Below are 16,040 nucleotides of genomic sequence, written 5' to 3'. Positions count from 1 at the left end.
TTGTGGATATGCAATTCAAAGAGAAAAACCAGCTCTTGAAGAATGGCATACTTGTCCCAACATTACAGCAACAGAAATAGGCAATTTGTGGGCGTGTCCCAATGTTACAGTGACAGAAACATGTAATTTGTGGGCGTGTCCCAATGTTACAGTGACAGAAACATGTAACTTGTGGGCCTGTCCCAATGTTACAGTGACAGAAACATGTAACTTGTGGGCGTGTCCCAATGTTACAGTGACAGAAACATGTAACTTGTGGGCGTGTCCCAGGTCAACTCAGATCTATCATTATCAGTATCGAGATGTTACCTTCAATATACAATTAACTTCTCTTGATCATTCGTATTGTTAAACCGAAATATAATCTAAAGTTCATGTACCCTTAAACTTTTCTATGTTTCATTACAATAACTTACCCACAAACCATAAAATGTTAGAACCGGACGCCATCTTGTTTCCTAGCAGACGAGTCAATATTCATCACGTGACAAGTCAATATGATCATGTGACAAGTCAATACTGATCATGTGACAAGTCAATACTGATCATGTGATAAGTCAATGTTTGAGGTCAGTGTCAGTCACGTGATTTGGGGGTCAACATTGAAACGTATTTTTTTGTCACGTGGTACGGAATAACCAATGGAAAAGCAAGATTCTTAATAGAGGCATAACCAGCTATAATGAACACATTCTTAATGAAAGATTATCTAGAAGTTCGCCTACAGTAATAGTTACCGTATTTATCATTATTGACACTGAGATATTCACCTGTGAAGCTGTTCTTCATGAATAATCAAGATATTCAGCTGTCAAGTTAATTGTCAGGATTATCTTCGTACCAATATCATGAACAGTTTAGTAAATCTTCATGAACACATCTATCATGAAAGGTATTATCTAGATGCCCACCTACAAGTATGTTGACCAGGCTAAATGGTAAACAGAGTGTCAGCTTGACGAACAACATGCTTTGTACAAGTGGCCAGGGCATGTTTATCAAAAGGTGCATCTGGCGTGTGGATATGCAATTCAAAGAGAAAAACCAGCTCTTGAAGAATGGCATACTTGTCCCAACATTACAGCGACAGAAATAGGCAATTTGTGGGCGTGTCCCAATGTTACAGTGACAGAAACATGTAACTTGTGGGCCTGTCCCAAGGTTACAGTGACAAAAACATGTAACTTGTGGGCGTGTCCCAATGTTACAGTGACAGAAACATGTAACTTGTGGGCGTGTCCCAATGTTACAGTGACAGAAACATGTAACTTGTGGGCGTGTCCCAATGTTACAGTGACAGAAACATGTAACTTGTGGGCGTGCCCCAAGGTTACAGTGACAAAAACGGAACTTGTGGGTGTGTCCCAATGTTACAGTGACAAAAACGTAACTTGTGGGCGTGTCCCAATGTTACAGTGACAGAAACAAAGTAGAAAAGTCTCCTCTCTTGGTGCGGCTGAAATGAATAGAGTCACAGCCTCATGGGATATACGGACATAAATACTAACGTACTAAAAGCATAAGTGACTCTCCGCCACACGACCCCAGGAACCTGCGAGGGGTAGGACCAGACCGAGGCAGCCTCACTTTGATTGTAGAGTGAGTATAAATTATTTGATTACGACACGTCTACAGCAGAACAGTCTCAAGTCACATGGCACTCTGCCCACGTCTCTTCTCAATACAATCAGTCCAGGCGTATCAAACGTGGCGACAGTGCCCCCTGGTGGTTGGTAGAATCATCACACTCCCTACTTTTTTTCATCGATTGTTTTTAACAAACGTATCCAGAATGTCCTCGGCCATTTTGAGGTTGTTGTGCGACACTCTCAAGGCCTCCACTGCTTTGAGGCGATCGTAGCCCCGGTCTACGAGTATGGTGACGTGCTCCTCATTTAAACTGCCCACAATCGTTCCATTGTTCTCCTTGTTTAGGTCCTGGTTCTCTCGCAGTCCCTCGCGCCGAGCGGGCAGGGGAATATCATTCACATCTCCACTGAAACAACACACACATCCAATACTAATTAACCATACTTGATGGTTCCAGCTGTCACAGTAGTGTAGAATAGTGGGCAGATCGATCTCATTAACTCATAGAAACAACATCAAAATACTATCATACATTCATATTTTCCCAACAAACACATGTAATTATTTTTGATTTTGTATTTATTTTGTGCCAGATGTATGCTCATCTTTTTGTATCGTAACCATGCATATTTATGCACATGTCTTCAAGTTTGCACGTACATCTTGAACTATCACCCAACCTACATTCCATATCAGTAAAAGAGCTGGAATGCAGGGGGATTACAGGATCCTTCCCCTTCAATGACTCGATATACACTCCCCATCAATGATTCCATATACCCTACCCCTCAATGACTCGATATTCCCTCCCCATCAATGACTTGATAAACCCTCCCCCCTCAATGATTCCATATACCCTCCCCTCAATGATTCCATATACCCTCCCCCTCATTGATTCTATATTTCCTACCCCTTAATGACTCCATATACCCCCCCCCCCCCCCCCCGTCAATGATTCCATATACCCTCTCCCCCTCAATGATTCTATAGTCCCTCCCCTTGTGAAAGGTGGAGGTGTTTGTCCGTGGGGTGAAGGAGTGTAATAGTGGGGTGGAGGTGTGGGCCTGTGGGGTGAAGGTGTGTCATTGTGGGGTGGAGGTGTATGGGGTGGAGGTCTGTGGGATGGAGGTGTGGGATGGAGGTGTGGGTCTGTGGGATGGAGGTGTGGGTTTGTGGGATGGAGGTGTTGACCTGTGGGATGGAGGTGTGGGATGGAGGTGTTGACCTGTGGGATGGAGGTGTGGGATGGAGGTGTTGACCTGTGGGATGGAGGTGTGGGATGGAGGTGTTGGATGGAGGTGTGGGATGGAGGTGTGGGTCTGTGGGATGGAGGTGTGGGATGGAGGTGTGGGCCTGTGAGGTGGAGGCGTTGGTATACGGGGGAGGTGTGTGACTGTGGGGGAGGTGTGTGACTGTGGGGGAGGTGTGTAACTGTGGGGGAGGTGTGTGACTGTGGGGGAGGTGTGTGACTGTTGGGGAGGTGTGTGACTGTTGGGGAGGTGTGTAACTGTGGGGGAGGTGTGTGACTGTGGTGGAGGTGTGTGACTGTTGGGGAGGTGTGTAACTGTGGGGGAGGTGTGTGACTGTGGGGGAGGTGTATGACTGTGGGGGAGGTGTGTAACTGTGGGGGAGGTGTGTGACTGTGGTGCTGGTGTGTGACTGTTGGGGAGGTGTGTAACTGTGGGGGAGGTGTGTGACTGTGGGGTTGAGAGGCTCAGGTTTGCTGTACTTACTGTGACTGAACAGGAGCTGGCTGTTTGGCCCTGGGCATATGGGCAGGTGGGCAGGCATATTCACTTGGAAGTCGATGTAACTGGGGGGGAGCGTTTCCTGTCACGGAGAAAATAGTTCCTGTAAAATGTGAGTGAAGCATGAGGAAAGCATTAGGCAAAGCATGCTGGGTAAGCAAATAAGGGCAAGCACAGGCATGCAACTTAAAAACAGCAGAGTCAAGCATGACAAAAATTCAACATAAAAAACAAAATATGGGAACAAAGTGTTTGTTCACATGAATGCTTTGCATGAAAGATCAAGTCAAACATGTTATATATGTGCCAAAGTAATATATTTCTACCTCAACAAGTGCATCACGTCTCAAGAAAGTCGAGAGAACATTGCATACAACTATTCAGGGATATGTTAAGTGCATCGTAAAACCTTCCAGAATTGTTTTGTTGAGGAATTGGTGAGAATTAGAGCCCTAAGTTCTTGTGATTGTGCAGCCTAGTGTTAATGTCAACATCCATGCAGAGGTGTTTACTCATTCAGCCATCCGGGAAGATCCCGTAGAATCCCGGGTAGAATAGGTCTTCAGCAACCCATGCTTGCCTTAAAGGGCGACTATGCTTGTCGTAAGAGGCGACTAACGGGATCGGGTGATCAGGGTTGCTGACTTGGTTGATGCATGTCATCGTATCCCATTCGTGTGGATCAATTTTCATGATGTCAATCACTGGAATGTCTGGTCCTGGCAAGATTATTTACAGACTACCGTCATATAGCTGGAATATTGCTGACTGCGGCGTTAAACAACAAACACACAAAACAAACAAAACTCATTCAGCAGATAATGAGAGTGAGTGAGTGAGTGATGACTGCATTACTCCAGCTCTATCCCTATGGCAGGCTGTGAGTAATGGACCAGACAAACCAGTGACTGAAAGGATGTCAGTAAATCCCCACCATCAGGGTACACAGACACACCATCAACCCTGTCACAGAGAACTCATCCCAGACTGTAGGTGATGGGTCACTAACTCTACGCAACTGCATGGTACTCAAGATGAGTGAGTGAGTGAGTGAGTGAGTGAGTGAGTGAGTGAGTGACCCTGTCACAGAGAACTCATCCCAGACTGTAGGTGATGGGTCAGTAACTCTACTCTACTGCATGGTACTCAAGATGAGTGAGTGAGTGAGTGAGTGAGTGAGTGAGTGAGTGAGTGACCCTGTCACAGAGAACTCATCCCAGACTGTAGGTGATGGGTCAGTAACTCTACTCTACTGCATGGTACTCAAGATGAGTGAGTGAGTGAGTGAGTGACCCTGTCACAGAGAACTCATCCCAGACTGTAGGTGATGGGTCAGTAACTCTACTCTACTGCATGGTACTCAAGATGAGTGAGTGAGTGAGTGAGTGAGTGAGTGAGTGAGTGAGTGACCCTGTCACAGAGAACTCATCCCAGACTGTAGGTGATGGGTCAGTAACTCTACTCTACTGCATGGTACTCAAGATGAGTGAGTGAGTGAGTGAGTGAGTGAGTGAGTGAGTGAGTGAGTGAGTGAGTGAGTGAGTGAGTGAGTGAGTGAGTGAGTGAGTGAGTGACCCTGTCACAGAGAACTCATCCCAGACTGTAGGTGATGGGTCAGTAACTCTACTCTACTGCATGGTACTCAAGATGAGTGAGTGAGTGAGTGAGTGAGTGAGTGAGTGAGTGACCCTGTCACAGAGAACTCATCCCAGACTGTAGGTGATGGGTCAGTAACTCTACTCTACTGCATGGTACTCAAGATGAGTGAGTGAGTGAGTGAATGAGTGAGTGAGTGAGTGAGTGAGTGACCCTGTCACAGAGAACTCATCCCAGACTGTAGGTGATGGGTCAGTAACTCTACTCTACTGCATGGTACTCAAGATGAGTGAGTGAGTGAGTGAGTGAGTGAGTGACCCTGTCACAGAGAACTCATCCCAGACTGTAGGTGATGGGTCACTAACTCTACTCTACTGCATGGTACTCAAGATGAGTGAGTGAGTGAGTGAGTTTGGTTTTAAGCTGCTTTTAGCAATATTCCAGCAATATCACAGCAGGGGACACCAGAAATGGGCTTCACACATTGTACCTATGTCGGGAATCGAACCCGGGTCTTCAGCGTGACGAGCGAACACTTTAACCACTAGGCTACCCGACCACCCTGGTACTCAAGATGAGTGAAGGACCCAACTGGTAATTGTTGTTTATAACCATCCCAATATTTAATTATATACTTTATAACTGTGTGGTTTAAATGGTATTGTCTTTAAAAAACAACAACATAAATACAAAATAGTACACAGGGTGGAAATTAACGCTCACCAATAGGCCCGAGGCCAGTAGAAAATACCTCGGGCTAATATAATCATACTTCTACTTGGCTATAGGCCCTGTTTTTTTAACAAATGCTGTTAATTATCGCCTCTCGATTCTGGCATAATCTTTCAAGTCTTAAAAGATTGAGTTAAAAGATTAGTTAATAAATATGGCAAATACTTGCCCGTTTTCACCATGTGTAAACTTTGATGGACACCTGTACCGAACTTAAACTTGCTGACCTGCTGTCTGCTGTATAGGTAACCTATACCTAACAAGTATGCTACAAGACGTGCTACTCCATGTATAACTCTAATGTCATATACTGAACTGAATAAAAAATATTTAAAAAAAAGAAAAAAAAGAAAAAGAAAAAAAAGATTTAAATTTAAGAGTCTGCTTAATTTTTAAGGACTAGTAACAATTCCGAAAGGCCTGTGTTTTTCGAGTTAATTTCCATCACTGGCACGGCACAAGACAGAAGACAACTGATCGTGACAGTGTGACCACATGACTGTGAGACAGTGTGACAGTGAGACTGACCAAGACTTCAGCGTCACAAGCAGAGACATAAGGGTCAACACATGAAGCTTCAGGATATTTTCTGAGTATGACATATCTCACATGGGATAATATCTCACCGTATTCAAGTTACCAAGACAACAGACAAGTATTTTATTGAAATGGCGATAGGAGTTCTATAAGCATGCACGTCAAGCCCATGGTGACTCCAGGCCATATTAGGTGCCCACTACCCTATGCCTGTGGTAATACTGCTGATTCAGCACCTATCTCTCCATAGGGGACACAGCTGATGAGTGAATGTATGATGAGTAAATGTATGCTTGTGGTAATACTGCTGATTCAGCACCTATCTCTCCATAGGGGACACAGCTGATGAGTGAATGTATGATGACTGAATGTATGCTTGTGGTAATACTGCTGATTCAGCTCCTATCTCTCCATAGGGGACACAGCTGATGAGTGAATGTATGATGAGTAAATGTATGCTTGTGGTAATACTGCTGATTCAGCACCTATCTCTCCATAGGGGACACAGCTGATGAGTGAATGTATGATGAGTGAATGTATGATGACTGAATGTATGATGAGTGAATGTATGATGAGTAAATGTATGCTTGTGGTAATACTGCTGATTCAGCACCTATCTCTCCATAGGGGACACAGCTGATGAGTGAATGTATGATGACTGAATGTATGATGACTGAATGTATGATGAGTGAATGTATGATGAGTAAATGTATGATGAGTGAATGTATGATGACTGAATGTATGATGAGTGAATGTATGCTTGTGGTAATACTGCTGATTCAGCACCCATCTCTCCATAGGGGACACAGCTGATGAGTGAATGTATGATGACTGAATGTATGATGAGTGAATGTATGATGAGTAAATGTATGATGAGTGAATGTATGATGACTGAATGTATGATGAGTGAATGTATGATGAGTGAATGTATGATGACTGAATGTATGATGAGTGAATGTATGATGACTGAATGTATGCTTGTGGTAATACTGCTGATTCAGCACCTATCTCTCCATAGGGGACACATCTGATGAGTGAATGTATGCTTGCACACATCTCACATATGGCATATACCACACAGACATCCTTGGAGTAGCATAATATTTGTATTACTAAGTAGTGTAAGTATCACACACAGACATCCCTGGAGTGGTATAATACTTGTATTACACAGCAGTGCATATGACATCACACAAACATCCTCGGAGCGGTATAATAACGCAGTGTATATAGACAATACAGACAAGATGCAGAAGGTGGTTATCTGTAGCAATATGTAGCATTTAGTCTCCAGTAGTTAAGCACAGCAGACCACTGCTCTCATAGATCTTATACGGTTTAGACACAATAATGCATACTGCAGACAGAACAAGAGATCAATATAGAAGTGGCGAAGGGAACAAAGCAAATAGCTGCCACAGGAAAAAGCTCATATAATGAGATCACTGCCTAAGGCATAACTTTTGCAGAGTCTCAAAACCTAGCTTACATAGCCTCCACTTCCCGTCTTGACCCCTCCCTGTTATTGTCTGGTAACTACACAGTCATTAATGGCTTTCCTGCTTGGGTATATCTGCCCCTAACATTGCCTATTGCCACTGAATTCCCCAACCCCTTGTGTAAGGATGCTGGTATGCTGATGCCGTACCTCCCTCAGGTGACGGCGGGTGTTTGGAGATGCCCTCCGACGTGGGGGAGGTGTTGATGAGGGGGTGCACGCCAGGCAGGGGTTTGTCGTAGTGCGAGTCCGGCTCCGTGTCAACGGTCTTCACAGTGTGGCCGGGGATGTCGTACCTTAGCTCCGCATAGGACACTCCTGAAACACAGGCTACATCTTAGACACTGCCACCCTTCCCTCTAAACACTTACTACACCTGCACCCAGAAGCCGAACTTGAGTTAACATTCCGCTGCTACACAGTGGGATCCTCTGGAGCCACAAGGGGTTGAGTTTAGGGGTTAGAGGTTCGTGGACACCATGTGAGGAGATATTCTCAAGCTAAACATTAGTGTGATGTTACTTTCTGTACACTGACTTTTACCAGACACAAGACATAAACTAGGCTCTCCACAAGGGAACGTTCCCATCTAATGTGCGAGAGTGGGGTGTATGAGAGGGTGGAATATGAGAGTGGGGCGTTGGAGCGAGTGGAATATGAGAGAGTGGGGCGTGGGAGAGAGTGGGTGAGTGAGTGAGTGGGTAAGTGAGTGAGTGGTAGCTAGCAGCAGCCAAGTGTTCAGGTGTGTGTGAGGACAGCTGTATCTAACCTTGGTCCTTCTCTGCGGGCGTCACGTTGATGACCGTCCTCTGGGGTACTGTCGGCCGCTGGAGGCGTGGCGTGTCTTCGTCGTCTGCTGGCGGGGTGGGTGGAAGCTGACGTCTGTCAACACAACACAACACAACACATCTCGTCACTCAGCAAACACAGAAAACCTCACACATAATGGAGAAACTTTCGAATACTGACAGTAGTGCTTAATGTTTGTTTGTGTGCTGTCAGCCATGAACACTGGGCCAGACAAACCAGTGATTAACACAAAGACTAACATCCCATGTAGTCAGAGTATGACACAGCAAGTCTGTTTGTCTGTTGCTTAATGCCACACTCAGCGCTATTCAAGCAATATGACGGCAGTCTGAAATATTTGTTTGTTTGTTTGTTGTTTAACGCCGCACTCAGCAGTATTCCAGCTATATGAAGGCGGTCTGTAAAAAAAATCGAGTCTGGACCAGACAATCCAGTGATTGACATCATGAGCATCGATATAAGCAATTGGGATCACTCACTCACTCACTCACTCACTCACTCACTCACTCAGTACACCAGTGTTGGGTACCTGCGACATAATAACGCTTCGTTCAGTTTAGCAATTGTTTGATGCGTCCATATAATCACCATGGCTGGGCGGGTGCGCTTCGCGAGACGAGTATGAACGTTATCAGCCAGGCGAACCACAGCAGGGTCCCTTTTCACAAAGCGATCGTAGGGCTACGACTACCGTAACTCCTATACTTTAAGATAGACTTACGACCGTCTTAGCGCTACGATCTCTTTGTGAAACGGGCCCGCAATGCAGACTGGACGCCAATCCGACACGAAACACATGTACGGATTCGGACCTCTTCTGATCACATAGCCAACAAACAAATACTAAGTTTTAATTAGCCAAGTCATTCATTATGCGATGCATACATATGTATTTGGTAATTCCCTGAAGGTATCCCTAACCAGTAAACAGGCAAATAACATTGTCTAACGTGGAGCTGATCAGGATGATATATTAAATTTGTACTTTCATTGATTGAAATGTATTTATTTCGATTCAGGTTTAAACACGTTGCAAAGCACAGATCCGGATGACAGACACAGCGGTTTTCTGGAGCGTTTCGATATAGAGTTCACGCCCTTGTCAAGCTGAATGACTGTAAGAATGAACATGGATACATCCCTGGATGCGAAAGTAAACACAGAAGTGCTTATCCACTGAAGTTTTCTTATTTACTCACCAACTTGTTGAATGCCAATAAAACAGTTTTGTCTTACTCTATTTTGTACATTTTTATTTTTAGTTCTTGATTTTTTTGTTCATCATAAGTAAGAGCTTGTGTTTGAGTAATGAATACGCCCGGAATTCTTTCTTGTGAAAGCTTAACACCAAAAGTTTGAATATATGTATTTTGATATGATGGTAATGATCGCACAACACAGCCAGATGTTATGTTATTACCTATATGACTTATATATGAAATACATGAGCGAAAAAAAATGATTGTCATAGTATAGTCAACCAGTGTGAAGACCAATACCATGTAGTGCAGGTGAAATATTATTTGAATGCCTTCACACGGGCACTGACGAAGATTGTACAGGGTTATACTATACCTTTGTTTAAGCTGTGCCCTTAATACGAAACGACTGCATCAGCATGCGGAAGCTGTTGTTGTTGTCGTGGTTGTGATTGACTGCCAGACATGAGGCCGGATGACTCGGGGCACATGCGGTTGTATGTTTGGTTATGCCTAAAATTGTCTGCCCTTTGACCGTTTGGCTTGGAGTGAGTTGCCCCTTTCGGCCTTGCTCGGGGGGTGGGGAAAGGTGGTCGGTGGAGCAGCGCATACTGCGTACCAAATTAGTTGACAACGTTGCGGAAGTAGTTCCTGGATGAATACTACACATCGTATAATACTTGGAGTTTTGTAAATACGCAACAAAAGCCTAAACCACAAAGACAGACGCGACGGATAAAATGGAAAACCAAAAGAACAAAGCTTTTCGTTGATTATGAATAATATTTCTGGAATATTGTATGTTATATTTATATAAATTCTACCATTTCTCAGCGCACTATTTAAACTTTAAATTAAAAATTCCTTTTACTATAAGTTATAACCAATGATGGATGCATGTCGATGAATCTCATATGCACGACAGTTCATTTGGTAAAGCTTGGATGGTGTCGTCCGCTGTCCGTTGTCCGTCGTCTGTACGTCAACAATTGATTCCATCGACTTCTTCCTCTGAACCACTTATTGGAAATAAACGAAATGTGACTGAAAGCATAACATGGCGGGAATTAAAAAATTACAAATGGAGGGGCTGACACTATCCCCCCCACCACCACACACAGGGGGGCTGAGGGGCAGGGCCACATAGGGGTATTTGGATATATTGATTTTAGGGACTTCTTCTCTAGAACTAAGAGATAGATATCAACCATATATTGTTGGAAGCATACTCCGATGGGGAGAATTCAAATTGTACAGTGGTTGATCGCCTCGGCGCCCCCCCCCCCCCCCCCTGCCACCCCGATCCCTCCCTCCCTTTACAATGGTGTAGGAGTAATGGCCCATACACCAAGTACGGATCGAGTGATCAGATGAACTGAATGACCCTTCTCAAAAACAATTTCTTAAAACATCAATAGTCTTTACATATACGTCTCTTCACGCACATCTTGATAGCACAGAGGGAACGTTGCTGCGCTGACGATGACAAGGTTTCACGTTCCAAACGCATAGGAGTTGATAATCATTTTTTCACGTGCAAACCTTATAGAATAAAGTTCACTTCAAACACCCCGTGAGAGGAAAGTGTGACAATGTGTCAATGAGGTTTGTACCGCCCATCAATCACATTGTTGTAATGATGCTTGGCTGAAATGGCAGTACTATTGCGTAGTCCTGTATAGATTTCTGGAGCAAGATGGCTTTACTATTGGTGTAAAAAAGGTATTATAAATACCACAGGATTGGATATGGCTCATATCTACCATTTAGGTTTGTTTCGTGCCGTGCCGGCTGGGCTGGGCTGGGCTGGGCTGGGCTGGGCTTCAAGTTTGTATTAACAATATGTGCCGTGAAAACAGCTGGCCAGGTCAATAGGAAAGAACCAACTAATGCGGCAGAAAAATAGTTGAAACATAGATATCTGAAATATAGCTAAAGTTTAATACTGTGGCTCCAAGTCTGATCCAAAGTATGAGGTGTAGCAGCCAACGAATGTTCATTGCCTTTAACGTTCTCTGATCATGTCTTACTTAAGTTTAACGCCACCGTAAAACATTCATTCAGCAACGCATGTATATATTTACAAAAGATAATTACAAGCAAGGAATCGAACTCCCCATCACAGTTTCAAATAGCGCGACTCGCTGCCGTATGCGCAAAACACATCTCTGTCAATGGGTGTGTCAGTTTCCCTGTCATACCTTCACATTTTGGGAGGTACGCGAAAGGAATCAGGCATGCACGTGTTCATTTGGTTATGCGCGGGAGTATACAAATTGTGGTTCCAGGACAATATGTTTCCAGAGTATATTTGTTTGCCAAAATAATCTAATAATTGACAAGAAGTGCAATTAATATGTCTATATTATAAAGGTGTGAATGTAAGGGGGAAATGTTAGGTCTGACCAGCTTATTAGTAGGTAATTGCCTTGCAGTCAAGTCAACAACAAATATAATTGCTTTTATTTCTTAATAGTCCAGGCCCTTAAGGGGATAGCTCGCGTTGTGTCTACAAGCACCAAATTTCGCACAGGTGTAGACCAGAACATACTAAATTCACCTTTGGAGGGCAAATAGCATTGAACATGATACAAAACATCACCAGCATGGGCATCTGCAGCTGGTGCAATAGATTTACCCTTCAACTGGAAGTTATCATTAGACTTTGCCCAGCTTTTTAGATGTGCATCTACGGTGTCAGTTGCCACCTTCCGTATATTGGTCTGGTCATCTCCATCACAGATAATGCAGCATTTAACATTACTGCCTTTTCCATAGGATGCCCCCGCTGATCTGAATTTTTGGGGTGGACTCTGTGTTCATGTTTTTGACGCAGCCTCTTCTTACGAGAACTACTACAGTAGCTCCTACATGATTTTTGATACTTAGCATTATAGGATCTGAGTGTTGCAACAATACCTGATCCATTTTTTACTTGGTCAAAGAAGACTGAAATATCCAACTGAACGGCATTGATTTCCTTAAAGTCAGTCAGGTTTCTGCCAAGAGTGCAAAGTCCTTCTGCCTTTGGTGTTTGCAACTCTTCACTTTTATCTGACTGGCAAACACAGCAAAGTCCCCTACAGAGATGGAAATATAGGAATACATTCACTGGACAAGTAGCCATATACGACACCTACGTGTGATTAATGCACAATTAGTCATGACCACCTATATCAGCGTTTCTTGAAGAAGTAAAAATACATGCAAGGAACAATTCATGTGACCTTTATGTGTTCAGTAATATAAACCATCAACCACCAGCAGTGCATTATACTCATTTGCAGACCAGAAAATAACATTATTATGTGACATCCAAATTAAACCTGAACCTTAAGTATGCCCCTGGAAAACCTCTGGACAAAGCGTATTTTGTATGTCAACACAAAGCTCAAAAACCTATGAAAAGAGCCTTCATTCATGATTCTATGACTTTTGGTTATTTAAATAGGACAGGATCCAATAGGGATTGGCGGCCATCATGGATTTTACTAATATGGCGGCCCCATTGATCACCGGCTTTGGCGCCCTCCAAAAATGAAGTTCTGGTCTACACCTGTCTACACCTACAGATGTCCTGGTTCCCTAACCCTAAGTCTGTTAAAGGGGAGCCCTACCGATGTCCTGGTTACCTTACCCTAAGACTGTTAAAGGGGAGCCTTACCCTTATCCTGATTCCCTAACTCTAAGACTGTTAAAGGGGAGCCCTACCCATGTCCTGGTTACCTAACCCTAAGACTGTTAAAGGGGAGCCCTACCCATGTCCTGATTCCCTAACCCTAAGACTGTTAAAGGGGAGCCCTACCCTTGTCCTGATTCCCTAACCCTAAGACTGTTAAAGGGGAGCACTACCCATGTCCTGATTCCCTAACCGACTGCTAAAAGGGAGCCCTACCTTTGCCCTGATTCCCTAACCCTAAGACTGTTAAAGGGGAGCCCTACCCTTGCCCTGATTCCCTAACCGACTGCTAAAAGGGAGCCCTACCTTTGCCCTGATTCCCTAACCCTAAGTCTGTTAAAGGGGAGCCCTACCGATGTCCTGGTTACCTTACCCTAAGACTGTTAAAGGGGAGCCTTACCCTTATCCTGATTCCCTAACTCTAAGACTGTTAAAGGGGAGCCCTACCCATGTCCTGGTTACCTAACCCTAAGACTGTTAAAGGGGAGCCCTACCCATGTCCTGATTCCCTAACCCTAAGACTGTTAAAGGGGAGCCCTACCTATGTCCTGATTCCCTAACCCTAAGACTGTTAAAGGGGGCCCTACCCATGTCCTGATTCCCTAACCCTAAGACTGTTAAAGGGGAGCCCTACCCATGTCCTGAATTCCCTAACCCTTAGACTGCGAAAGGGGAGCCCTACCCTTGCCCTGATTCCCTAACCCTAAGACTGTTAAAGGGGAGCCTTACCCTTATCCTGATTCCCTAGCCCCTAAGCATGTTAAAGGGGAGCCCTACCTAATCTTAAGACTGTTAAAGGGGAGCCCTACAGATGTCCTGGTTCCCTAACCCTAAGCATGTTAAAGGGGAGCCCTACCCATGTCCTGATTCCCTAACCCTAAGACTGTTAAAGGGGAGCCCTACCTATGTCCTGATTCCCTAACCCTAAGACTGTTAAAGGGGGCCCTACCCATATCCTGATTCCCTAACCCTAAGACTGTTAAAGGGGAGCCCTACCCATGTCCTGATTCCCTAACCCTTAGACTGCGAAAGGGGAGCCCTACCCTTGCCCTGATTCCCTAACCCTATGACTGTTAAAGGGGAGCCCTACCCATGTCCTGATTCCCTAACCCTAAGACTGTTAAAAGGGAGCCCTACCCATGTCCTGATTTCCTAACCCTAAGACTGTTAAAGGGGAGCCCTACCCATGTCCTGATTCCCTAACCCTTAGACTGCGAAAGGGGAGCCCTACCCTTGCCCTGATTCCCTAACCCTAAGACTGTTAAAAGGGAGTTCTACCCTTGCCCTGATTCCCTAACCCTATGACTGTTAAAGGGGAGCCCTACCCATGTCCTGATTCCCTAACCCTAAGACTGTTAAAAGGGAGCCCTACCCTTGCCCTGATTCCCTAACCCTATGACTGTTAAAGGGGAGCCCTACCAATGTACTGGTTACCTAACCTAAGACTCTAGAAGGGGCATTGTACCTATGCTTTGGTTCCCTTATCTGAAGACTCTAATATGGAAGCCAGCCCTTTCCTTACCCTAAGACACTTGAAGGGGTGCTATACCCTTGTTCAGGCTCCCAAACCCCAAGACACTTACAGGAGAGCTATATTCTTGCTCAGGTTCCCTAACCCTAAGACACTTAAAGGGGTTCACTAACTTTACTCAGGTTTCTAACCCTAATTCATTTAAAGGGGTTCCCTCGCCATAAACTAGTTCCCTGCCCTTGAGACTCTTGACCCTTGAGCCCTTGCCCTGGTAACCTAACCCTAAGAAACTTAAAGGGGTGCTCTACCCTTGCTCAGGTTCCCTAACCCTAAGACACTTAATGGGGTTCACTGCCTTTGCTCAGGTTCCTAACCCCAACACACTTAATGGGGTTCACTGCCTTTGCTCAGGTTCCTAACCCTAAGACACTTAATAGGGTTCACTACCCTTGCTCATGTTATCTTACCCTAAGACACTAACCCTAACCCTAACCCTAACCCTAACCCTAACCCTAACCCTAACTCTAACCCTAACCCTGCTTTACATTTGCTCAGGTTCCCAAATCCTAAGACACTTAAAGGGGTTCACTACCTTTGCTTAGGTTTCTAACCCTAAGACACTTAATGGGGTTCACTACCTTTGCTCAGGTTCCTAACCCTAAGACACTTAAAGGGTTTCGCTACCTTTGCTCAGGTTCCTAACCCTAAGACACTTAAAGGGTTTCGCTACCTTTACTCAGGTTCCTAACCCTAAGACATCTAAAAGGGGTTCACTACCTTTGCTTAGGTTTCTAACCCTAAGACACTTAATGGGGTTCACTACCTTTGCTCAGGTTCCTAACCCTAAGACACTTAAAGGGTTTCGCTACCTTTGCTCAGGTTCCCAAATCCTAAGACACTTAAAGGGTTTCGCTACCTTTGCTCAGGTTCCTAACCCTAAGACACTTAAAGGGTTTCGCTACCTTTGCTCAGGTTCCTAACCCTAAGACACTTAAAGGGTTTCGCTACCTTTACTCAGGTTCCTAACCCTAAGACACTTAAAGGGTTTCGCTACCTTTGCTCAGGTTCCCAAATCCTAAGACACTTAAAGGGTTTCGCTACCTTTGCTCAGGTTCCTAACCCTAAGACACTTAAAGGGTTTCGCTACCTTTGCTCAGGTTCCTAACCCTAAGACACTTAA

At 44.6% G+C, this 16,040-nt stretch overlaps 1 protein-coding gene across 1 annotated transcript; it reads right to left on the bottom strand.

The window, feature by feature from the left end:
* Positions 1-557: 557 nt before the first annotated feature.
* LOC125378941 lies at positions 558-12,533 on the bottom strand. The gene is made up of 6 exons (XM_048394883.1): positions 12,475-12,533; positions 10,087-10,104; positions 8,471-8,583; positions 7,852-8,019; positions 3,324-3,441; positions 558-1,996 (listed from the first exon to the last, which is right to left on the bottom strand). Exons 1-6 carry the CDS (start codon positions 12,531-12,533, stop codon positions 1,762-1,764), a joined length of 711 nt encoding a protein of 236 aa, XP_048250840.1. The 3' UTR covers positions 558-1,761.
* Between the last annotated feature and the right edge of the window lie 3,507 nt (positions 12,534-16,040).

This window comes from Haliotis rufescens, unplaced genomic scaffold (assembly GCF_023055435.1).
Source record: "Haliotis rufescens isolate VD_foot unplaced genomic scaffold, xgHalRufe1.0.p SCAF_130, whole genome shotgun sequence".
Lineage (NCBI taxonomy): Eukaryota > Metazoa > Mollusca > Gastropoda > Lepetellida > Haliotidae > Haliotis > Haliotis rufescens.
This window is presented reverse-complemented; position numbering and strand designations above follow the sequence as displayed.